The 26,838-nt window shown below is 41.6% G+C and overlaps 1 protein-coding gene across 1 annotated transcript in view; it reads left to right on the forward strand.

The window, feature by feature from the left end:
• Positions 1 to 11,714: 11,714 nt before the first annotated feature.
• Positions 11,715 to 26,838, forward strand: part of rgs19 (regulator of G protein signaling 19) — a gene marked incomplete in the record, with an annotated part of 52,085 nt that continues 36,961 nt past the window's right edge. Inside the window, 1 exon segment of the mRNA XM_014330550.2 lies at positions 11,715 to 12,592. Coding sequence (XP_014186036.2) covers positions 12,485 to 12,592 — 108 coding nt within the window.

Raw genomic sequence — 26,838 nt, forward strand, 5'->3', positions numbered from 1 at the left:
AGCTGCTGAACCTGGCTGAATCTTTACAAAACTGGACCTACCGAACGCATACCATCCAGTGCGCATCAAAGATGGAGATCACACTGATCTCCATCAGTGGAAGACAGCATTTAATGCTAAACTGGGACACTTTGAATACCTGCTCATGGGCTTTGGACTCACAAACTTAAAAGGCTTGTCTTTGTATATCTAGATGACATACCTATCTTTTCACGAGTCCCACATCCATCTGGTCCTGCAGCGCCTCCTGGAGAATACTTTTTTTGTAAGCGGAGAAAAGTGTGAGTTACACCCACTCTGTCTCTTTATTGGGCAGATCAGGGCAGTAAATGACTGGCCCACACCAACCAGAAGCAGCGCCGATGCGTCCTCACTCAAGGAACTTTTTGCAGAGGATTCTCTTCTCTTTACATTGAAGATCATTTCACTTTGAGTCATTACACGTTAGGTATATGCCACGTGTGACTTCTGGGTAACAGTGTTGATCTGTGGTACAGGTTACTTTATACCACATTTACTACTCACAGCTGAGACTTTTCTGATGTGGAAATCTTAGTATTTTATCTCTTATTTAATCAGATTCCTCCTGAATTGGACCTGTGGGAGCTGATCTGACCTCCACACATGTTGCACTGCGACTTTGTCTAGACACCCATTAAGTACTTCGACTGACTGTCAATCCAAGTCAGGTCTATTTCCGTAACCAACTCTCCTCTCTGTTTCTCTTTTCTATCAAACGTCTTCCTGTCTCACCCACGCTCTCACCACCTTCTCTCTCTCCAGAGGCAGAAACTGGAGGAGATAATGGAGGATCACAAATTAAAGCTGAGACCTAATGAACACACACACATATTAATTTGGTCCGAGTGAGTCACACTCAAAGCACTTAGCTTAGTTCAATCTAATCTGAGTTTAAGTGTGATGGACAGGAGAAAGTTCTCCTCTATCCTTCCATGCTACATGTCGGCCATTTAAATAAATTAGATCTGAATCGTTAACATTTCTATCAGACAAGCTCACTGGTTTAAAAGAAATATAAAAATGTGTGTAGACCAAAGATTTCCTTACTTTCATGTTAAAGAATGAACCGACCCAATCGAAGTAGAAAAGTCTCCTTTGGTCATATCCATAATGCATGGTTATTTATTTGACATCTGAGCTGAATAGCAGACAGACTTTAAAGAACCGAGGAGTTCTTCATGGCAAACAGTAGTTTTATTAGGTATCAGTGGACTACATTAAAGTATTCATCATATATAAATTATTAATGTGTACTTTATGGATTTTGTCAGCACAGGCTGCCTCATCCAAAAATGACCTTTTCATTTTCTCTGTGCTCTAGTTTCATAAAGCTCTGCATTGTCAGAATGAGATGAACTTAACACCTGTCAATGAAAATAATCTCATACCTGCTGACACTCTGTGCTTTCCTGAGGATTTTTGGATACATCAGCTCCTCACTGATAAATGGTCAGTTTGTGGGTCATCTCGAAGACGTGATATCAGTGATCCAGTGTGTCATTCTGTGCTGCACTGTGAGCTGCATTCAGACAGGATTAGTGTGTGTGTGGAGGTCAGATCATTTTATGTCTGCAGTGAAGATGATAATCCTGTCCACATCACCCCTGGCTGTGTTTTATATCTATAACCCTCAAGATGTTTCCCACACCTGTGCAGACAGGGGTGTGTGTGTGTTAATGCATTACTTTAAAATATGTGGAGACTGCTTCAGTCATATCTGACTTTGCTGGATGGGGGAAGGCAGAAGAAGACACTAAAGTATTTGGGATTACTTGTCTTAGGAAAAGGCACTAAAACATACAACATAAAACATCCTTCCACACAATAGGTACGTGCTGTGCCCGTAAAGACTTGTTATAAATATAATGAAATACAGGAATTAGTTGCTGAGCACAACATTTGAGCAAACAACGACAAATATTATCAGGTCCATGAGACAATTTAATTTGGAATTCAACTTTATTTATACAGCGCCAAATCACAACAACAGTCGCCTCAGGGCTCTTTATATTGTAAGGTAGACCCTACAATAATACATACAGAGAAAACCCCAACAATCATATGACCCCCTATGAGCAAGCACTTTGGCGACAGTGGGAAGGAAAAACTCCCTTTTAACAGGAAGAAACCTCCGGTTAAGGGAGGGGCGGGGCCATCTGCTGTGATTGGTTGGGGAGAGAGAAGGAAGACAGGATAAAGACATGCTGTGGAAGAGAGAGAGAGATTAATAACAGGTATGATTCAATGCAGAGAGGTCTGTTAACACATAGTGAGTGAGGAAGAAACACCCAGTGCATCATGGGAATTCCCGGCAGCCTATGTCTATTGCAGCATAACTAAGGGAGGATTCAGGGTCACCTGGTCCAGCCCTAACTATATGCTTTAGCAAAAAGGAAAGTTTGAAGCCTGATCTTGAAAGTAGAGATAGTGTCTGTCTCCTGAACCCAAACTGGAAGCTGGTTCCACAGAAGAGGGGCCTGAAAACTGAAGGCTCTCCCTCCCATTCTACTTTTAAATACTCTAGGAACAACAAGTAGGCCTGCAGAGCGAGAGCGAAGTGTTCTAATAGGGTGATATGGTACTACAAGGTCATTAAGATAAGATGGGGCCTGATTATTTAAGACCTTGTATGTGAGGAGCAGGATTTTGAATTCTGGATTTAACAGGAAGCCAAAACAGGAGAAATCTGCTCTCTCTTTCTAGTCCCTGTCAGTGGGGACAAAGAATAACATCCCCGAACCCCCACCCAGAATCATTGATGGGGATCCTGCCATCACTGGTCAACGGATTCTGGAGTCACGCTGTCAGGGCTGGAGGTTTCAGTATTTGGTGGAGTGGGCTAGTTCTGACCCTGAGGAACATTTCTGTGTGCCATCCCATTTCATCTTGGACCACTTACCATTTAGGAGTCAGTTGAGGAGACTGTCTTGAGACTTCCATCACTGTTGTCCCATACCATTAGTCATGGAGAGTGGGGTCAGGTCAGGTAGTAGCCAGGACACAACACCGGCATATCAATTTAGTAATCCAGGCATTTTGCTTCATTACTGACATAGGGCTGGATCAGGTGGACCCTAAGTCCTCCTTTAGTTATGCTGCAATTGGTCTAGGCTGCTGGGAGGATTCTCATGATGTTTGTGCGTTTGTTTTTCAGTTGGTGTTTATACACCACTCTGCATTTAATCATTAGTTATTATTCATCCCTGGCTCTCTTCTATAGTCTTTGTCCTGTCTTCCTCCCCTCACCCCAGCTGGACCATTGGGGTGAGGGGAGGAGCCTGAATCTGCTGGAGCCACATGCTCATAGGGGTTGTATGAGCGTTCTTCTTTTTTGTCCTGTTCTCTTTCTATTATTATAGGGCCTTTACCTTTCAATATAAGGCACACTAAGGCAAGTTAAAAAGTAGAATGGGAGACAGAGCCTTCAGTTTTCAGGCCCCTCTTCTGTGGAACCAGCTTCCAGTTTGGATTCAGGAGACAGACACAACTGTTGTTGTCATTTGGTACTATACATATAACATTGAATTGAGTAGAATTGAAGATTATATGATATGAAAGAGTCCTTTGAACTGTCTTGGACATATTGCAGGCTAGATTATTAAAATCTTTATCCAATTAAACAAAACTGAGGTCATCATCTTTGGGTCTTCTACATCTAGGTCAGTTCGCCCCATATTTAAAAACTCATATAAAAGACCTAGTTTTGTTTTGCTTTGACAAACAAATTTGTTTTGTTGTCACAAATAGTTGATCTTTTTATGTTATTCATGATCTCTAGAAAGTCATCCATGCCTTTATTACTTCACATCTGGATGACTGTAACTCCATCTACCTCCATCTCCTTGCAGATGGTGCAGATTCAGCCGACTGCTGTCTGCTGCACATCACTCCAGTGCTGTGCTCTCTGCACTGTCTTCTTGTCCATTTTAGAATTCATTTTAAAATTTTACTGATGGTTTTTCGAGGCTCGTCATAGGCCTGCTTATAGATTGTGTTACAAATCTTATTCATTTACATTCGGGTCTCTCACATCCACTGGCAAATATCTCTTACATCTTTCAAGGTCATGCCTCAAATAAAAACCTACTGCGCTGCGAGTCTGGAATCAGTTACCACTTGATGTAAAAAGAGTGCCCTCCTTCTTTGCCCTTACATGTGGGATCAAACCCACCTTTACTCTTTGGGCTTTCAGCCCACCAACCTCTCGTGTTGTTATAGCTATAACTCTGTTTGTCTCCTGATGTGTTTTTGTGTTTATGTATCTGCTTATTGTTGAAGGCCTCTTAATTCTGTGTTGTGTGTCCCCTTCTGATTTTTTTAATGTAATTACATGTTTGTGTATATATACACTGTAGGTATAGCTACTTTGTACAGTGAAAGCTGGGTTTTAAATCTGCTTTAGAATTGCATTTTATTAGTGCAGATTAGTGTGTACACACTTCATTTGACTTTACAGATGATGATGTGCATACGTAGTACATGTATGCATCCAGTTAACACACGTGGAGTTTTCACTTCAGTAATGATGATGCAAACATCTGCATTATAATTAGGTCAACGTTTGACCACTAGAGGGCGTCATAACTCCAAAACAATGTGATATAGCTCAGTGGTTCTCAAACTTTTCACAGCAACAACACCTCATAAAGTAAATGGCTCTTGAAGTACCATCCTAATGACCGACATTAAAGTGCAGTAGTATAGTCCTGTTTAACACCACATACAGTTTACACAAGACACTTTTATTTCTTATATGAATGTTATTTATTGTAAATGTCATAAACAGGATGTGACACGTGATAATAATAACAACTGTACTGCATTAAAACATTGAAAGCAGGTGGGATAGCCAATCTTTAAGTGCTGATGTATGAACCCTGGATGACTCCAAACTACTCTGCATTTATTAAGGCTGTTGTGTTTTTAACATGTTTTAGTGTTTTGTTTCTTGTTCTATTTAATCTGAACAAGCCCCTAAAAACAGTCAGTGATCACTGTCGGCCTCTCTCGGTTTTTATCACCACTGTTCATTTTAAAGCTCAGTGTTTAAACCCTTAGGCTGTAACTCCAGCCCAGCCCATGCACACAGCAAAATCTCCAGTGTTAAATTAACACTAGAGAGTGTCTACATGGGTCCACACCTCTGAGTGTTAAATACAACACTGTTGAGTGTTAAATTAACACTTCTGACAGTGTTATATGTTTAAAAGTAACCTAGTCAGTTTTGAAGATTAACAAAGACTAACACTGAGCAGTGCTGATTTTCTAACACTGGAATATTTCTAACATTTTGAGTTATTTTCCAGTGTTAGAAAATCAGCACTGCTCAGTGTTAGTCTTTGTTAATCTTCAAAACTGACTAGGTTACTTTTAAACATATAACACTGTCAAAAGTGTTAATTTAACACTGGAGATTCTGCTGTGTAGCAGTAGAATCTTATATTGCAGTTGTTCTCCTGACTTGGTCCGTTTACAGCATCCTGCCATGCGATTGCATTTGTCTCTAACCATCAGGATCCTTCACGTTAACTTTTATGAGTGGAAAAAAGTTAGCGTTCATCCTCCAGCTTCACTGTTTATGTTATGCTAACATAGCTGTGTCACTAGCGATCACGTAGCACATCGTTATATACCAGCTAGCCCAACTTCAGTAATCCTACAAACGTCACTGCTGTTTAGTTTTCTGTCTTCATTTATGTTGGAAGTGACAGCAGAGCTGTACGTTTGAAATTTTGCTGTTGCGGCTAAGCTGCAGGAATGTTGGCTTCACGACCCTCCTTCGTAGTTCGTGTACGTCAAAGCTCCGTTTGCTCTTCGTGGCGTTTCAGCCGACAACACCAAATGTGGGGGCCTTGCTGGATCCACTGTCCACCCACCATGTGATGACCCTCTTCCGGGATCCCCCCAGCCAAGGGAAATACACAGCTCTCAATACACCGCTGCTGCGGCGCTACTCCCTCTTTTACATAGAGCGGGCCGTGAAACTCCTCTCTCTCTCTCGGGCGTGGGTGATGGTGCCGCTCTCAAGCTCATGGAGAGCACGCTGTCCTTGCTAGGAACGGATGACGGCGGATTCCTCTTCACTCACGTCTTCCTCTGACAGTGGCCTGGTATGACTTGACCCCGCCAACTCCACGCTGCTGGCTGCAAAGGATTACCGCCCTCTCGCTGAAGAAGCGGATCGCATTCAACTGGCTACCAGGAGCTTCGTCATCCGGGCAATAGTTCCCGACTCACCGACAGCATCTCCTGCGCCCACACCGATTCTCCTGGGAGCCTCCAACTCATCAATTGTGGCTGGCATCGTGGCATGGTGGAAAAGGGCAGTGTCTTTACCATCTGCGTGACAGCGCTGTGGCGCCTTTGCAGTTTTAAGTCCCAGGGAAACAAGCCCACCAGCGCTCTGTAGCAGCCGTGGCTGCTGGCCATAAGGAAAGGCTGCTCTTCATAGAGGACTCGCGCTCGAGGAGCTCTTAAGCTAAAAATAAGCTTCCTAAAATAGGCTTTAAATTATTTTAGGAACAAACTCTGTCTGAACCTTTGGAGGAAATATGAAATATTAAGTCCAGTTTCCACCAGGATCACCTACAGTAACATCAGGATGATCACAGCAAATTGGTCATCAGCTGGCAAAGCTAACAAGGGTTTAACCTGCAGTTCACATGAAAGAGGCAGCATCTGACCAATCATTATTGAGGAGTGGCATAGCTGTAATAATAGAAAGATGTGAAGATGTTACACAGACTACAGACTGAAGGCAGGACAGCAGTGTCTGGTTCAGAGTGATTAAAATTGAGCTCTTTATAGCCTTCAGTCGTCCAGACTGTAAAAGAGCTGGTTTATGAAGAAGTTTAGCATATTTGTAAGAAACCTGGTAAAAATGAGGGCTGTGAGTGAACAGACTGGTCAATGTCACAGCTCGATCAAAGGGATTTTTAGTTTTTATTCTCTCTCAACAATAAAAACTGTAATGAAACTCAAGATCAGACTAAACCTGATCTGAGGCCAGCAGGTGCAACCAGCTGATGTTCTCAGATCAGATATTAATGTTTATAGTTCAATAAAACTAAAGCAAGTGTAACAGTGTATATTAAACACTGATGTCCATCATTAAACACAAAGACTTTAGAACACTGAGGGATCTTCATGACACTATTTTTCAGAGATCTGATTGGTCAGCAGACTGTGATTGCTTACCTTCTATCTCTAATGTGGAACCACATCTCAGAACTTTGATAGAAAATACAGATTATTGAGCAAAGGAGGCTCTGCCCAGACACAGGAGCTGCAGGAGACAATGTTAGCTCACTGAGACTTCTCCCACTGGGATGTCTGACAGTTTACTGCTGCAGAGTCACAATCAACACAACAGAGTAGTGCTGTGCGTGTGTGTTTGTTTGTGTGTGTGTGTTTGTGTCCAGGTTTCACTTCCACCTTGGTCTGTGCAGCTTTGTAGATAAAAAAATAGAAGAGTTGGTTGGACTCCGGTTCTGTGAATGTGGCAGATGAGTTAAAGTTGCAGTATGTGTGTGTGTTGTTTCTGGATGTTTCTCTGCTTTCACTGTTGAGTCAATCTGACCCAAACAGGATGTTCATGCAGAGACTTAATTTTTCTGCTTTTCCAAACCTTTAATTTGTCCCCATAATTTCCAAAAACAGATATTTGCATATGAATAAACATGTGTCTGGCTGTGCAGGAAACTCTGGTTTATGGTAAAACAAACCATACAAACAATGCGTGCCTCGTGCTCTGAAAACCACACACACTGGAAGCGAAACAGAGCTGAAACATGGAAATGCCTTCACTTAGTGCAAAGTCAGGGGAGAACCAGTGTAGGCGGAGCTAACATGTTTAGTTTTTATTGGCTGTCAGATATGTCAAGTTCTGTGATGATGACAGGAGACATTTGCGCCTGAGCAATAACCAGCCCTGTTGTGAGTTGATGCTCTCAGATGAGTTACATTCATAAACTGACCCAGGATCAGCTGTTTGAGCTGATGTTTGCTGCAGAAACAAACCTGCATTAAACACTGCGAGCGTGTCAGAAACTCAGTGTGCATTGTCAGTGCCCTCATGTGGTGACAGGGTAAACTGCACAGTGTGCTGGTGGCAGCTCACCTGTGAGTCGGTGTGTGTCAAAACAGGCTGAGAACACCTGAGAAAGACCGCCTGCTGAGTCAGTGAGCAGCAGATCAGCTGCAGGTGGTGGAAACAAATTTGATATCAGAAACACAATGCAGGCTGGGTTCAAAGGTCACCCTAATATCAGTCAGTGAAGGCTGCTGCCAAAACACTGCCTCACCAGTGTTACACAGGTGAGGCAGGAAAGGGTTTCCTGTTTCCTGCAGCTGTGGTTTACAAATGTGTGGTGTGTGCACTCGTTCAGTGTTACACAGGTGAGTCAGTGACTCCACCTCATCTGTGCACCAGTTAAAGACAATGATCAGTGAATGGAAACCAGGTATGGAACGCCAGGACTGCCATAATGAATTAATTAAATACACCATTAAATAATTAATTAAATGTGTCAATAATTCATTAAAATTGGAATTAATTAATAAAATAAATAGTTATGACACATGTAATTAATTAATTATTGACACATTTAATTAATTAATTATTGACACATTTAATTAATTATTTATGTATTTCACATTTTAATTAATTATTGACACATTTAATTAATTATTGACACATTTAATTAATTATTTAATGATATATTTATTTATTTCATTTTGGCAGTCCTGGCGCCTGGCTCTCATCATGAAATAATTTTATCTGTCAGCCTCACCCATCAAACTCAGGGGGCGGGGTTAACGCTGATCGAGTCAAAACCATTGCTTTGGCCTGGTGGCCATTGTTTCTAGCACACAACAACCGGCATGTGGAAGCTAACAGAACTGAGCTTTGAAAAACCCTGTTTGTGTGTCACCAAATACCGTTTTAATATTTTTTTAGCCGAGAATGTAGTGGTTTAATCTTCATGTGTCTGGTCGGTTTGTCAAGATACAGCCTCTTTGCAAAAGTGCTTCGATGATTTCGGAGATGTCTGCCCAGTCTCACGGCAAAGCGTGGGATAGACCCGCTCGCCTCGCAAGCAATCCCACCGACAAAGCGCAGGCCCCGGTACACAGCTGTAGTAACCCCCGCTGACTTCTTTTACTGAGGTTATATTTATCGGTGTTTTATTTCCTGATGTTCTTATGTGTCCTACGTGTTTCAGTCGCCAATTCTGAATTATAACTAACATTAAAAACATGTTTAAGGAGGAGAGAGAGCAAATAAATCTGTTTAACATCTGATCTTTGGGTTTTTGTTCAGTAATCAGCGTGACCTGTGTATAAACGCATAAAAGAGATAACGTTGGTGTTTCCGTCATGTAGTAACTGCTGGCTTTAACTGTACAAAGGTTGTTCGACACTATGAAACACATACAGACTTCATGATGTTCGGCTAATATTTTTATTGTGAATATTAATCATGCTGACCTCGCTCTGTACACCACGCAGCGAGGTCAGCATATCCACGATATCCTCAGCTCCATGAGTTAACACAAAGTTTCCCAGCTGACTATCTAACTGCCAACTATTCCAGAGACGTGAAAATATACAGCATAAAGAAAAGTGTAAGAGACTCAGCAGCAGATTAGAATAACAGTTATACATTTAATAAATCACCAAATGAATCCAAGAAACGAGCAAACCTGTTCCGACAATTTGAGTTTGTATTCCCTCAGCTGCAGACTCGCTGCTGTTTAAATGTTTGAAAAGGAAGATTAGATATAAAAAACGTCAAACATAGACTCAGTCTGCCTTCACATTTGATATGAGGCCAGCACGTATAGTGGCCTCAGCAGGCTATTACTGAAATACACGTGCTATATCATAAACTATGATATAAATAGGGAGGTCCTATTAACATGTTTAGTTTTAAAGGACACCTTCCTGCCTTTAGTCTCCTTCATGAGCAGTATTAGTTTTCTTCTAACATCCAGAAGTCTGCACGATGTGTTTCATAGTTTGTAACAAGCCTTTGACAGGTAAACATAACATGACCGAAAAAGCAAAAAAAAAAAAAGAGAGAGAGAGAGAGAGTGTTGACATAAGAAGAGAAAATGCTCTCAATTATGGAGACAGGCAAATGGTTCATTTATGTTTGATGTGTGTTTATTCCTCCCTAAATATCGTCGGTGAAGTTCGCCATGCACGTCAGATTTTCCTGCGCATTTTTATACCTCTGCCAACAGAGAGAGAAAAAAAATCACATTCTAACAGACAGCTGGTGCTTAGAATACAGTTGAATAACTATTAAAAAACAGATGATATTTAGATGATAGTTCAGTCTAACACATGTGCCAGTGAACCATTAAACGTCTGTGAAACTATGCAGTTATGAAACGTAACTTTAACCTCAGCCAAACCGATTTGCTCAGTTGTAAATAAAACAGCGAAGTAAACGTGACCCGACAGACAGAACCTGAGTGAATGAAGTCCAGCGTTTAACCACTGAGAGCTAAAACTCAGCTGAGGTTTCAAAGCTGTGTGCCGGTGATTGGACATCAGCCGCTGATGAAGCTGGTTCGCCTATAAAGTGCTCTGTAAGGAAACAAGCTCCAGCAGCTCTGCGCTCGGGGAAAACACTATATTTACTTATCTTGTGCAGAAAAATGCGCTGACATTGCTTTATATCGAGCACCGGCTGCCCAGTTAAACTGTGACTATCACCAGGTAACGTAGGCGTGTTTCTTGAATTAGCAGCAGGTGTTAAACAGCTGACAGATGAGGAGGAGGATGCATGCAGGTAAACTGAGGGTCTGTTGAGCTGATCGCTGGTTTCGTGAGAAAAATGTCAGCTCGTTCTTTATGTTACAGAAGCACAGAGACACAAGACCAGGCGGAAAGAGACGATCGTTCGGTGAAAATGAGAATCTGCGAATGCAACATGTGGAACACGGAGAGTGGAATATGTAAACAAACCGGTTAACGTAACCCCCTGGGTGCACTCTGCATGCTAACTGTTAGCAGAGCTAGTGAAATCTCTGAAAACATCTGAGCACTTTTGCAAACATGTTCTATGTTGACAACCTGACCAGACATACGGCGCGACATTCGCGGCTAAAACACTGTTAAAAGTGTAGCTGGTGACAGAAAAACGGGGTATTTTAAAACTACACCACCACCATTGCTGCCTGTGATTTGATCTGCATTCTGGGATACCTGGCTGCCCCAAGTCTACACAAGCAATCGATTATCTAGGATCGACCTGTTTTGACTTACTTTGCACGGCAACCAATCAAATGTTAGAGAAGCTGCATGGGCAGCGTTAACCCCGCCCCCTGAGTTTGATGGGTGAGGCTGACAGATAAAATTATTTCATGATGAGAGCCAGGCGCCAGGACTGCCAAAATGAAATAAATAAATATATCATTAAATAATTAATTAAATGTGTCAATAATTAATTAAATGTGTCAATAATTAATTAAAATGTGAAATACATAAATAATTAATTAAATGTGTCAATAATTAATTAAACGTGTCATAACTATTTATTTAATTAATTAATTCCAATTTTAATTAATTATTGCCACATTTAATTAATTATTTAATGGTGTATTTAATTAATTCATTATGGCAGTCCTGGCGTTCCATAACCAGGAAGGAAATCAATTCATAAAAACTTCCCATCTTCCAGCTCGCTCTTTGCCCTCTCCTTGGTGGATGGCGCCCCCTGCTGTTCACCGTGTGTGTCTGTTTGCAGAAGCCACAGGAAGCTGTCCAGCTGGTTCTTTGACGGAAAAGTTATTCAAGTCCGCAGCATCTCCATTGAAGCAGAAAACTCAGGACTAAACATGACTTTCTGACCCCCCTCCCACTTTAAGCTGTAGTGACATTTGTAACAATATCAGCATCGAAACTGAACAATGATTTAAAGACAAGGTAAAACAACAATAACAACAAAAACAGGTGTGTAGGCAGTGACATCACCGAGGCTATTAGTTATCTCCGTTATCTGATTGAAATAAACTGCTCTCTGATATTAATGCCAAGGATCAGCGCTGGCCAGAGTTTAAACACCGGATCAGATACAAATGTTTCCTGTTTTACTCAAACGTCGTGCTGTATAGAAATCATGACACAGCTGCAGGAGTCTGTGTGTATTACTGGACAGGTAGGTGTGGTTTGCTGTCTGGTGTGTAATAACTAACCGCGTGCTTCAATAACGTGAGTAAACAGTTGATAAAGTTTTTTTTCAACTCCAACTCTCCTGCTTGCATGGACGTTATGTATATGCGCATGCGCCGTGGCGCCCGTGTCCGTCAGGGCGGTGATCTCTCTCCTGTTCTGCGTGTCTCTCTCTCTCTCTCTCTCTCTGTGGGAAAAACCCAAGTAGGAGGAGGAGGAGGACTCCTTCCTCTTCTCCGTCTTGTTCTGCTCCGGCGGCGGTGAGCGCTGATTGGAGTAAATGATAAAAAGCTCCCGGTGCGCGGCGGTGAAGGCAGACAGACGCACGCGGATGTGTCTCCGGAAGCGCAGCGGAAGCCGCCCCGCGGACCTCCTTCAAGCCCAGATTGTGAGTATGAGCTGCAGAGGAGGGGGCGGGGGGCGCGCTTTCACTTCAAGCCCCCGTGCGGGCTCCCGTCCGCGGCCACGCTGCTCCGCCGGAAGGTCGGTGATTCCTCCCTCCCCCCCTGCCAACGAGCGGCCAGTGTGCGGGGGTGGGGAGAGAGGAGGACCCGTGTCTCCTTTCCTGCTTCCTCTCTGAGTGACATTGGACCGACAGCTCTGGGGGAGGAGTGAGGAGAGGAAGGCAGCTCTTTAGTCCTCTTTCCTTCACTCCGTGCTTGTTTCCTTCAGCTCTCATGTGTGCCAAAGACCTTTGGAGGCTCAGTGAGGAAGGCCCGGTGCAGACCAGCAGGGACAAACTTTAATGGGTTAGACCGGACTTCTGTTCTCCTGCTGTGACAGATGTTCTGGTGTTGTTAGCCATGTTTTGGCGTTCTGACAGAGGTTCTGTTTTCATGAAAAGACGTTCTAGTGTTCTAGCGGAGGCTACGATGTTCTGACAGATGTCCGGACAGATGTTCTGACAGATGTTCTGACAGACGTTCTGGTGTTCTAGCAAAGGCTAAAATGTTCTGACAGATGTCCGGGCAGATGTTCTGACCGATGTTCTGACAGACATTCTGGTGTTCTAGCGGAGGCTACGATGTTCTGACAGATGTACGGACAGATGTTCTGACAGATATTCTGGTGTTGTTAGCCATGTTTTGGCGTTCTGACAGAGGTTCTGTTTTCATGAAAAGACGTTCTAGTGTTCTAGCGGAGGCTACGATGTTCTGACAGATGTCCGGACAGATGTTCTGACAGATGTTCTGACAGACGTTCTGGTTTCTAGCAAAGGCTAAATGTTCTGACAGATGTCCGGGCAGATGTTCTGACCGATGTTCTGACAGACATTCTGGTGTTCTAGCGGAGGCTACGATGTTCTGACAGATGTACGGACAGATGTTCTGACAGATATTCTGGTGTTGTTAGCCATGTTTTGGTGTTCTGACAGAGGTTCTGCTTTCATGAAAAGACGTTCTGGTGTTCTAGTGGAGGCTACGATGTTCTGACAGATGTCCGGACAGATGTTCTGACCGATGTTCTGACAGACGTTCTGGTCTTCTAGCAAAGGCTAAGATGTTCTGACAGATGTCCGGACAGATGTTCTGACAGATGTTCTGACAGACGTTCTGGTGTTCTAGCGGAGGCTACGATGTTCTGACAGATGTACGGACAGATGTTCTGACAGACGTTCTGGTGTTCTAGCGGAGGCTAAGATGTTCTGACAGATGTCCGGACAGATGTTCTGACAGATGTTCTGACAGATGTTCTGGTCTTCTAGCAACGGCTAAGATCTTCTGACAGATGTCCAGACAAATGTTCTGACAGATGTTCTGACAGACGTTCTGGTGCATTAATAAGAGTTATGTTGTCATGAAAGACATTCTCATGTTCTGAAAGATTTTGACCTTGTAAGAGAGGCTCTGAAGATCTGACGTAGGTTCTGGTGTTCTGACAGACGTTCTCGTTCTCTGATAGAGGTGTTGATGCCACTGATGTTTTAGTGTTCTGACACAGGTTCTGTTATCAGGAAATATGTTCTGGTATTCTGACAGAGGCTCTCATGGATAGATACTTTATTGATCCCACAAGGGAAATGTTTGTGTTACAGGAGCCTGATAAAGAGTCCAGTCTACAATACACAACAAGACACGACACACTTAAAGGTGCCATCTTATACTATAAGATTTAATATATTTACAACAGTGTTAAAAAAGTCCAAATAAAGTTAGTTAAACATGGTAAAAGTAAAACTGACATTTTATAACAGAAGTGCAAACTGCATTCAAAAACTTTTTGTGCACTACCAGTTAGGGCTGCTCAATTAATCGAATTTTAATCACGATTACGATCTGGGCTTTCAACGATCATTAAAAATGACTGAGCCGATTATTAGCCCCTCCCTCATTTATCCGCGACACCTTAAAGGCCGGTCCGTGAAAATATTGTCGGGCATAAATCGGTCCGTGGCGCAAAAAAGGTTGAAGACCGCTGATTAAGAGGACCCGAGGGAAGCTCGGAAAGCTAAGCAGAAGTTATTTGGAGAGGAGAGAGTGACTGCCGTTGGTTGAAAAGAGAGGTAAAAAAAAATTCAGTGGTGTTGCACACTATTTTATATTATTTTTTAAAGTCATTATTCAATACATTGTTATTGTTAACCCTTTAAAGCCGGTCAGAGCAGCACGCTCCGTTTTGTGTAACTATTTTTAAATCCCGCTAAGTAGCGCAATAATTTGTTTTGCATATGAAACCAGAGGAGTTGTACTTACATCTTATGCCATCAGCTTGTCCACGGTCACGGTTTCCTTCCACATACTGTATAGCTTTGCAAAAATTGCATAAAAAGCGCTTGCAGGAACAAAAACATAATATTCCAGAAACATGCTTTGCCGATCCGATCAGCTGTTCGTAACACTTCCCACAGTGAAACAGACGTCAGCGCGAACTATCGCATGTCCGCCATTTCCTGCCCGAAACCGGAAGTGACGTCATTTTCGTGGAAAATGTAGTTTTTTTTACTTGAGGCCTTAAAAGCCTATACTGGTCATGTTTGACTTTTCTGAATAGTTTCTGGGATGCTTAGAACTCAAATTGCACTGCTGGAAATAGTTTATTTTGATGCAGCCGCTGTTTTCTTTGCAAATTTGCATCATAGGATTGTTTTTTCGTTTTTCCTGCAGTATATAAAAATTGCTGTAACTCCAAAATAAAACTATGAAGACACTCAAAATAAATTTCCTGTTGTTGTAAACTTTTTTTTGCAACTTTTTTGTATTTAAAGTTTTGAGGGACAAACCTCTTAAATTTCTCCAAGTAGAAATATATGTTAAAAAAACAAAAACGATTTTCAATTTTTTTGTAGTTTATTGCACTTTTTTGCCATTAATGTAGTTACTATGGACTTAATGCATATATATTATTAAAATATGGGCTATAACAGTTGTATAGCAACTTGAAATGCTCCCACAAATGGCACTACAACATGTAAAAAAATAATATAAGCTCTGGCGGACTTGGTTCTATAGTAGGTCTTAAAGGGTTAAATAAATATCGTCAAATAATCGAGATCTCAATTTCAGTGAAATTAATCGTGATTATCATTTTTGCCATAATCGAGCAGCCCTACTACCAGTCGAACATTTGGACACACCTTCTCATTGAATGGTTCTTCTTTATACAAAAAAGGGTGAAATAACTCAGAACCGTGTTTTAGATTCTTGGTAACATCCAGCCTTTGCTTTGATTCCTGCTTTGCTCACTCTTCTCATTCTCTCCATGAGCTTCATGGGGTCGTCTCCTGAAATGGTTTTCCAACAGTCCTGAAGAAGTTCCCGGAGATGCTGAGCACTTGTTGGCCTTTTGCCTTTACTCTGCGCTCCATCCCAATCCATCTTCACTGGGTTTAGGTCAGGTGACTGTGGAGGCCTCACATCACACTCCTTCTTGGTCAAACAGCCCTCACACAGCCTGGAGGTGTGTTTGGGCTCATTGTGCTGTCCTGGCATGTGTCTGCAGGATGCTGTGGTAGCCATGCTGGTTCAGTTATTATGGTTCTTGCCATAATATGAATTCTAACAGTTGTCAAATAGGGCTGTGTTTGACAACTGTGAACCCTGACAGGCACACCTGTGAGGTGAAACCATGTCAGGTGACGACATCATGTAGCTCACTGAGAGAAGGCCGAGGGTTTGCAATCAGCAAAGCAAAGGATGGCTACTTTCAGAATCTAAAATATAAAACACATTTAGTGTTTTTATCAATCTTTCTTTGCTACATAATTCTATAAAGCTCGATGCATATATTTGATGTTTGTATCTACAATGTGTAAAGTAGTAAAAATACAGAAAAACCATTCAATGAGAAGCTGTGTCCAAACGTTCGACTGGTAGTGTAAATGTAAGAAAAACAGCTGTATGAAGCTGAAGTTTATTTATGTAGCACATTACCAACAGTCCATGCTGCACAAAGTGCAATGTAAAATACCACTAAAATAAGATGTACAACAGTGATGCAGGTAAAACATCGAAGAGAGGAAAAAATAAATAAAACAAGTAAATAAAAACAACAACTAAGGCTGTTAAAACCAAAATGTTTAGGTCAACGTGTGTTAAAAGCCAGACCATAAAAATGTGTCTTTAGTGATGATTTAAAATGTTAGTGTTTGTGCAGGTCTAATATTAAGAGGAAGACTATTGCAGAGTCTGGTTCCTGCCACAGAGAAGCCTCTGTCACCACTACACTTTAGTCCAGGAGTAGTTAAGGTTAGTTCTGGCCTGGACCTTGTAACGTTGGGTTGTGTTGTGTGGTTGAGAAGAGGCGGCAAAACACTTAGCAGGGTAGCCAAAAGAATACACACTCACGCTGGTGTTGGGAATTCCACAGTGTGTTCTTTAATATACCTTCTCTTCATCAACCATATAAAGTAAGTAAGTAAGTAAAACTTTATTTATATAGCACCTTTCAAGATAAAAATCACAAAGTGCTTCACAGAAGCTAAAACCTAAAAATAAAAATCAACTAAAAGCAAGTTTAAAAAGATGGGTTTTTAGCTGTTTTTTAAATATATAAGCCCGGTTGAACGGCTGCAGCTTAACAAACATAGCGCACAGTGTTCGTACAACCCATAACGTTGCAAACAAAGGTGTCTGGAGAGGTAAAACATAAAATCCGTCCCTCCTCATGCACTAGCGTGCAAGTACATGTCCACACAATCACAGAGAGAGAGAGCAGAGACCAGTGGCACACACTGATGACACCATCAACCCTCGACTTGGGTGTCTTAAAGGGACACCACACCATAGTGGCTGTTACAACCTCACGGTCCAACAACAAGAATGCAGAGTTAAGGGAATATCATTAACAACCCTTCAAAGTGCCGTCTCCGTGTTGTGTACTGATTTTCAATTCAATTCAATTCAATTTTATTTATATAGCGCCAAATCACAACATAAGTCACCTCAAGGCGCTTCATAAATGATTTAAAACAAGATTGAAACTTTTCATCGATCTCATTAAGACCGAGGTAAGCCTGCAACTGTAAACTGTAAATAGACCAGTTTCTCCAGAACTATTGAAAGAAAGGGAAGCTTTGAGATTGGCCTGTAATTGGACAGAACAGTTGGGTCCAGATTGTGCTTTTTAAGACGAGGCTGAACTATAGCTTGTTTAAAACATGATGGGACACAGCCTGTAGCAAGGCAAGTGTTGATCAATCTGTGGATAAAAGCCCAACAGTATTAAAAGTATTTTTAAGCAGATTTGGAGGAAGCCGATCTGATGTGCAGTGTGATGATCTTCAGTGATGAACTACCACAGACAGTTCACTCAAACTGAGACAGCTGAGCACACAGGAGGAACACTGAGGTCTGAGGCAGGGGGCGACCAGACATAAGAAACTTTATCAGTAAAAATGCTGAAAAGTCATCAACTATACATCTGACATCACCACATGGACAAAAAATCGGATTAAAACATTATAAAGTACCCGAGGCTGTTTGTGGACACCAGGTTTGAGACAAGCTGAGTGTTTGCAGTCTGTGCAGCCTCTTGGTAAGCAGAGACACAAACATGAAGCCTATCGTTTTTCCATCTCCTTTCAGCGTGTCTGCAGTCACGTCTAAGGCTGTGCGTATGTTCATTCAGCCATGGCTCTGATAATGGCTCAGCACGCACAGTCCTGAGTGGAGCGATTCAGTCCAAGATTTAAGTGCAGGTTGAATTAAAGATGTCAGAATGTCCTCAGCGCTTTCACAGCTGGAGTTCATTTTTCCACAAACCATAAATGCAACAGAAAATTTAGGCACTATCAAAGTATTAAGGGCTTGTCCTTTGTGGGCTACAGTGCACGGCTTATCCACAAACAGCCCAAAGTTAAAGTGAACAACTCAGGAAAATGATCAGAGACGTGCACGTAGAGCAGGGTGATATGACCAAAAATATTTATCACGATATATATTTGAAAATTTATTTATGTATATTTATATATTTGAAAATTGATGATAATGAAAATTGTGATAACAATATAACTGATGCAAGACAAAATACTTCACAACTCCACAACTTTATTAGTGCAAAAAACCCCATTAATGTATTTTCACTTAAACAAGCAGCTGTTTTTTTATGTGAATTAAAGCTGTATAACAATGTAACAGTGCAAATGCAAATTCCTCGCAGACAGTTTAACCAAAATGCATTTCCAATGGAAATGGGCTGACATATGCTGAGCATAACCATGTATAATATCCACACAAGTTAAAAACTGGCGCTTTGCAACATGGAACTGCAGTGTGCCAAATAAACAAGTCAAATAGGTATTTTTCGGACCATAAGGTGAACGGGATTATAAGAAAACCAAACAGTCAAACTTGACTCATTCTTCTCGCTTCCTCCACGTCTGTACCATTGATTCATTAATGTTGAATTCTCTCACAGCTGCTCTAGTCCCATGTTCTACTAGTCCCTACTAGTTCTACTCTAGTCCCAAGTTTGAAATCCACTTCATAAGCAGTCTCTTAACAGGAGCCATTTGTGGTCCTTATACACACACACTACTGTAATATTATGTTGAAGCACAGTACGTATCACTCCGCGAGGCTCCTGCCTACGATAGCCGTAATGCTCCAACAATCCATCAGCTGGTGCGCCTTTGTCACTTACCAAAGGCGTACTAAAACATTTTTGACAGATTTCTGCATGTACCACATAAAATCGGTTAGAGGTCAGTAAGCACAACCAGAATTCATACATACAGTGGGGCAAAAAAGTATTTAGTCAGCCACCGATTGTGCAAGTTCCCCCACTTAAAATGATGACAGAGGTCAGTAATTTGCACCAGAGGCGGTTCTGCTTTCATGAAAAGACGGTCTTGGGTATCTAGTCGGAGGCTAAGATGTTCTGACAGATGTCCGGACAGATGTTCTGACCAGATGTTCTGACAGACGTTCTGGTCTTCTAGCAAAGGCTAAGATGTTCTGACAGATGTCCGGACAGATGTTCTGACAGATGTTCATGAACAGACGTTCTGGTGTTCTAGCGGAGGCTACGATGTTCTGACAGATGTTACTGGACAGATGTTCTGACAGACGTTCTGGGTCTAGCGAGGCTAAGATGTTCTGACAGATGTCCGGACAGATGTTCTGACAGATGTTCTGACAGATGTTCTGGTCTTCTAGCAACGGCTAAGATCTTCTGACAGATGTCCAGACAAATGTTCTGACAGATGTTCTGACAGACGTTCTGGTGCATTAATAAGAGTTATGTTGTCATGAAAGACATTCTCATGTTCTGAAAGATTTTGACCTTGTAAGAGAGGCTCTGAAGATCTGACGTAGGTTCTGGTGTTCTGACAGACGTTCTCGTTCTCTGATAGAGGTGTTGATGCCACTGATGTTTTAGTGTTCTGACACAGGTTCTGTTATCAGGAAATATGTTCTGGTATTCTGACAGAGGCTCTCATGGATAGATACTTTATTGATCCCACAAGGGAAATGTTTGTGTTACAGGAGCCTGATAAAGAGTCCAGTCTACAATACACAACAAGACACGACACACTTAAAGGTGCCATCTTATACTATAAGATTTAATATATTTACAACAGTGTTAAAAAAGTCCAAATAAAGTTAGTTAAACATGGTAAAAGTAAAACTGCATTTTAAACGAAAGTGCACTGTTCAATAATTTGTCACTAAACATTAGGGCTGCTCAATTAATCGAATTTTAATCACGATTACGATCTGGGCTTTCAACGATCATTAAAAATGACTGAGCCGATTATTAGCCCCTCCCTCATTTATCCGCGACACCTTAAAGGCCGGTCCGTGAAAATATTGTCGGGCATAAACCGGTCCGTGGCGCAAAAAAGGTTGGAGACCGCTGATTAAGAGGACCCGAGGGAAGCTCGGAAAGCTAAGCAGAAGTTATTTGGAGAGGAGAGAGTGACTGCCGTTGGTTGAAAAGAGAGGTAAAAAAAAACTTCAGTGGTGTTGCACACTATTTTATATTATTTTTTAAAGTCATTATTCAATACATTGTTATTGTTAACCCTTTAAAGCCGGTCAGAGCAGCACGCTCCGTTTTGTGTAACTATTTTTAAATCCCTGTAGAACCTGAACCGTGTAAGCTAGCGCAATAATTTTTTTGCATATGAAACCGAGGAGTTGTACTTACATCTTATGCCATCAGCTTGTCCTCGGTCACGGTTTCCTTCCACATATAGCTTTGCAAAAATTGCATAAAAAGCGCTTGCAGGAACAAAAACATAATATTCCAGAAACACGCTTTGCCGATCCGATCAGCTGTTCGTAACACTTCCCACAGTGAAACAGACGTCAGCGCGAACTATCGCATGTCCGCCATTTCCTGCCCGAAACCGGAAGTGACGTCATTTTCGTCGGAAATGTAGTTTTTTACTTGTAGGCCTTAAAAGCCTATACTGGTCATGTTTGACTTTTCTGAATAGTTTCTGGGATGCTTAGAACTCGAATTGCACTGCTGGAAATAGTTTATTTTGATGCACCTGCTGTTTTCTTTGCAAATTTGCATCATAGGATTGTTTTTTCGTTTTTCCTGCAGTATATAAAAATTGGTGTATCTCCAAAATAAAACTATGAAGACACTCAAAATAAATTTCCTGTTGTTGTAAACTATTTTTTGCAACTTTTTTGTATTTAAAGTTTTGAGGGATAAACCTCTTAAATTTCTCCAAGTAGAAATATATGTAAAAAAACAAAAACGATTTTCAATTTTTTTGTAGTTTATTGCACTTTTTTGCAATTAATGTAGTTACTATGGACTTAATGCATACATATTATTAAAATATGGGCTATAACAGTTGTATAGCAACTTGAAATGCTCCCACAAATGGCACTACAACATGTAAAAAAATAATATAAGCTCTGGCGGACTTGGTTCTATAGTAGGTCTTAAAGGGTTAAATAAATATCGTCAAATAATCGACTAGTGATATAAGCTCTGGGACTTGTCATTTCTAAGGGTAGAAATATCGTCAATAACGAGTCATTTAGTGATTATCTGATTATATTTTGCCATAATCGAGCAGCCCTACTACCAGTCGAACATTTGGACACACCTTCTCATTGAATGGTTCTTCTTTATACAAAAAAGGGTGAAATAACTCAGAACCGTGTTTTAGATTCTTGGTAACATCCAGCCTTTGCTTTGATTCCTGCTTTGCTCACTCTTCTCATTCTCTCCATGAGCTTCATGGGGTCGTCTCCTGAAATGGTTTTCCAACAGTCCTGAAGAAGTTCCCGGAGATGCTGAGCACTTGTTGGCCTTTTGCCTTTACTCTGCGCTCCATCCCAATCCATCTTCACTGGGTTTAGGTCAGGTGACTGTGGAGGCCTCACATCACACTCCTTCTTGGTCAAACAGCCCTCACACAGCCTGGAGGTGTGTTTGGGCTCATTGTGCTGTCCTGGCATGTGTCTGCAGGATGCTGTGGTAGCCATGCTGGTTCAGTTATTATGGTTCTTGCCATAATATGAATTCTAACAGTTGTCAAATAGGGCTGTGTTTGACAACTGTGAACCCTGACAGGCACACCTGTGAGGTGAAACCATGTCAGGTGACGACATCATGTAGCTCACTGAGAGAAGGCCGAGGGTTTGCAATCAGCAAAGCAAAGGATGGCTACTTTCAGAATCTAAAATATAAAACACATTTAGTGTTTTTATCAATCTTTCTTTGCTACATAATTCTATAAAGCTCGATGCATATATTTGATGTTTGTATCTACAATGTGTAAAGTAGTAAAAATACAGAAAAACCATTCAATGAGAAGCTGTGTCCAAACGTTCGACTGGTAGTGTAAATGTAAGAAAAACAGCTGTATGAAGCTGAAGTTTATTTATGTAGCACATTACCAACAGTCCATGCTGCACAAAGTGCAATGTAAAATACCACTAAAATAAGTATGTAAAGCAGTGATGCAGTAAAACATCGAAGAAGGAAAAAATAAATAAAACAAGTAAATAAAACAACAACTAAGGCTGTTAAAACCAAAATGTTAGGTCAACGTGTGTGAAAAGCCAGACCATAAAAATGTGTCTTTAGTGATGATTTAAAGTGTTAGTGTTTGTGCAGGTCTAATATTAGAGGAAGACTGTTGCAGAGTCTGGTCCTGCCACAGAGAAGCCTCTGTCACCACCTACACTTAGTCCAGGATAGTTAAGGTTAGTTCTGGCCACCTTGTAACGTTGGGTTGTGTTGTGTGGTTGAGAGGAGGCGGCAAAACACTTAGCAGGGTAGCCAAAAGAATACACACTCACGCTGGCTGTTGGGAATTCCACAGTGTGTTCTTTAATATACCTTCTCTTCATCAACCATATAAGCAGTGAAGGCTGAGCTAAAAACTTATTTAGCCACAGCTTTCAAGATAAAAATCACAAAGTGCTTCACAGAAGCTAAAACCTAAAAATAAAAATCAACTAAAAGCAAGTTTAAAAAGATGGGTTTTTAGCTGTTTTTTAAATATATAAGCCCGGTTGAACGGCTGCAGCTTAACAAACATAGCGCACAGTGTTCGTACAACCCATAACGTTGCAAACAAAGGTGTCTGGAGAGGTAAAACATAAAATCCGTCCCTCCTCATGTACTAGCGTGCAAGCACATGTCCACACAATCACAGAGAGAGAGAGCAGAGAGACCAGTGGCACACACTGATGACACCATCAACCCTCGACTTGGGTGTCTTAAAGGGACACCACACCATAGTGGCTGTTACAACCTCACGGTCCAACAACAAGAATGCAGAGTTAAGGGAATATCATTAACAACCCTTCAAAGTGCCGTCTCCGTGTTGTGTACTGATTTTCAATTCAATTCAATTCAATTTTATTTATATAGCGCCAAATCACAACATAAGTCACCTCAAGGCGCTTCATAAATGATTTAAAACAAGATTGAAACTTTTCATCGATCTCATTAAGACCGAGGTAAGCCTGCAACTGTAAACTGTAAATAGACCAGTTTCTCCAGAACTATTGAAAGAAAGGGAAGCTTTGAGATTGGCCTGTAATTGGACAGAACAGTTGGGTCCAGATTGTGCTTTTTAAGACGAGGCTGAACTATAGCTTGTTTAAAACATGATGGGACACAGCCTGTAGCAAGGCAAGTGTTGATTAATCTGTGGATAAAAGGCCCAACAGTATTAAAAGTATTTTTAAGCAGATTTGGAGGAAGCCGATCTGATGTGCAGTGTGATGATCTTCAGTGATGAACTACCACAGACAGTTCACTCAAACTGAGACAGCTGAGCACACAGGAGGAACACTGAGGTCTGAGGCAGGGGGCGACCAGACATAAGAAACTTTATCAGTAAAAATGCTGAAAAGTCATCAACTATACATCTGACATCACCACATGGACAAAAAATCGGATTAAAACATTATAAAGTACCCGAGGCTGTTTGTGGACACCAGGTTTGAGACAAGCTGAGTGTTTGCAGTCTGTGCAGCCTCTTGGTAAGCAGAGACACAAACATGAAGCCTATCGTTTTTCCATCTCCTTTCAGCGTGTCTGCAGTCACGTCTAAGGCTGTGCGTATGTTCATTCAGCCATGGCTCTGATAATGGCTCAGCACGCACAGTCCTGAGTGGAGCGATTCAGTCCAAGATTTAAGTGCAGGTTGAATTAAAGATGTCAGAATGTCCTCAGCGCTTTCACAGCTGGAGTTCATTTTTCCACAAACCATAAATGCAACAGAAAATTTAGGCACTATCAAAGTATTAAGGGCTTGTCCTTTGTGGGCTACAGTGCACGGCTTATCCACAAACAGCCCAAAGTTAAAGTGAACAACTCAGGAAAATGATCAGAGACGTGCACGTAGAGCAGGGTGATATGACCAAAAATATTTATCACGATATATATTTGAAAATTTTATGTAATTATATTGAAAAGATGATATGAAAATCTGATAACAATATAATGTGCACTAGACAAAATACTTTACAACTCCACAACTTTATTAGTGCAAAAAAACCCCATCATATGTATTTTCACTTAAACAAGCAGCTGTTTTTTTATGTGCATTAAAGTTATATAAAATGTAACAGTGCAAATGCAAATTCCTTGCTGAAGTTTAACCAAAAGGCATTTCCAGTGGAAATGGCGACATATCCTAGCATAACCATGTAAATATCCACAAGTTAAAAAGAGGTCTTTGCAACATGAAACTGCAGTGTGCAATAAAGTCAATAGGTATTTTTCGGACCATAAGGTGCACGGGATTATAAGGCAAAACACAAAGCAGTCAAACTTGACTCATTCTTCTCGCTTCCTCCACGTCTGTACCATTGATTCATTAATGTTGAATTCTCTCACAGCTGCTCTAGTCCCATGTTCTACTAGTCCCTACTAGTTCTACTCTAGTCCCAAGTTTGAAATCCACTTCATAAGCAGTCTCTTAACAGGAGCCATTTGTGGTCCTTATACACACACACTACTGTAATATTATGTTGAAGCACAGTACGTATCACTCCGCGAGGCTCCTGCCTACGATAGCCGTAATGCTCCAACAATCCATCAGCTGGTGCGCCTTTGTCACTTACCAAAGGCGTACTAAAACATTTTTGACAGATTTCTGCATGTACCACATAAAATCGGTTAGAGGTCAGTAAGCACAACCAGAATTCATACATACAGTGGGGCAAAAAAGTATTTAGTCAGCCACCGATTGTGCAAGTTCCCCCACTTAAAATGATGACAGAGGTCAGTAATTTGCACCAGAGGTACACTTCAACTGTGAGAGACAGAATGTGAAAAAAAAATCCATGAATCCACATGGTAGGATTTGTAAAGAATTTATTCGTAAATCAGGGTGGAAAATAAGTATTTGGTCACCTCAAACAAGGAAAATCTCTGGCTCTCACAGACCTGTAACGTCTTCTGTAAGAAGCTTTTCTGTCCCCCACTCGTTACCTGTATGAATGGCACCTGTTTGAACTCATCATCTGTATAAAAGACACCTGTCCACAGCCTCAAACAGTCAGACTCCAAACTCCGCCATGGCCAAGACCAAAGAGCTTTCGAAGGACACCAGGAAAAGTATTGTAGACCTGCACCAGACTGGGAAGAGTGAATCTACAATAGGCAAGCAGCTTGGTGTGAAAAAATCAACTGTGGGAGCAATCATCAGAAAATGGAAGACATACAAGACCACTGATAATCTCCCTCATCTGGGGCTCCACGCAAGATCTCATCCCGTGGGGTCAAAATGATCATGAGAACGGTGAGCAAAGATCCCAGAACCACACGGGGGGACCTGGTGAATGACCTGCAGAGAGCTGGGACCAAAGTAACAAAGGTCACCATCAGTAACACACTACAACGGCAGGGAATCAAATCCCGCAGTGCCAGACGTGTTCCGCTGCTGAAGCCAGTGCATGTCCAGGCCCGTCTGAAGTTTGCCAGAGAGCACATGGATGATACAGCAGAGGATTGGGAGAATGTCATGTGGTCAGATGAAACCAAAGTAGAACTTTTTGGTATAAACTCAACTCGTCGTGTTTGGAGGAAGAAGAATACTGAGTTGCATCCCAAGAACACCATACCTACTGTGAAGCATGGGGGTGGAAACATCATGCTATGGGGCTGTTTTTCTGCCAAGGGGACAGGACGACTGATCCGTGTTAAGGACAGAATGAATGGGGCCATGTATCGTGAGATTTTGAGCCAAAACCTCCTTCCATCAGTGAGAACTTTGAAGATGAAACGAGGCTGGGTCTTCCAACATGACAATGATCCAAAACACACCGCCCGGGCAACAAAGGAGTGGCTCCGTAAGAAGCATTTGAAAGTCCTGGAGTGGCCTAGCCAGTCTCCAGACCTCAACCCCATAGAAAATCTGTGGCGGGAGTTGAAAGTCCGTGTTGCTCGGCGACAGCCCCAAAACATCACTGCTCTCGAGAAGATCTGCATGGAGGAATGGGCCAAAATACCAGCTACTGTGTGTGCAAACCTGGTAAAGACCTATAGTAAACGTTTGACCTCTGTTATTGCCAACAAAGGTTATGTTACAAAGTATTGAGTTGTATTTTTGTTATTGACCAAATACTTATTTTCCACCCTGATTTACGAATAAATTCTTTACAAATCCTACCATGTGGATTCATGGATTTTTTTTTCACATTCTGTCTCTCACAGTTGAAGTGTACCTCTGGTGCAAATTACTGACCTCTGTCATCATTTTAG

The sequence above is a fragment of the Haplochromis burtoni genome, unplaced genomic scaffold (genome assembly GCF_018398535.1).
Source record: "Haplochromis burtoni strain Fernald_Lab_line unplaced genomic scaffold, NCSU_Asbu1 Contig_488, whole genome shotgun sequence".
In the NCBI taxonomy this organism is placed as follows: Eukaryota; Metazoa; Chordata; class Actinopteri; order Cichliformes; family Cichlidae; genus Haplochromis; species Haplochromis burtoni.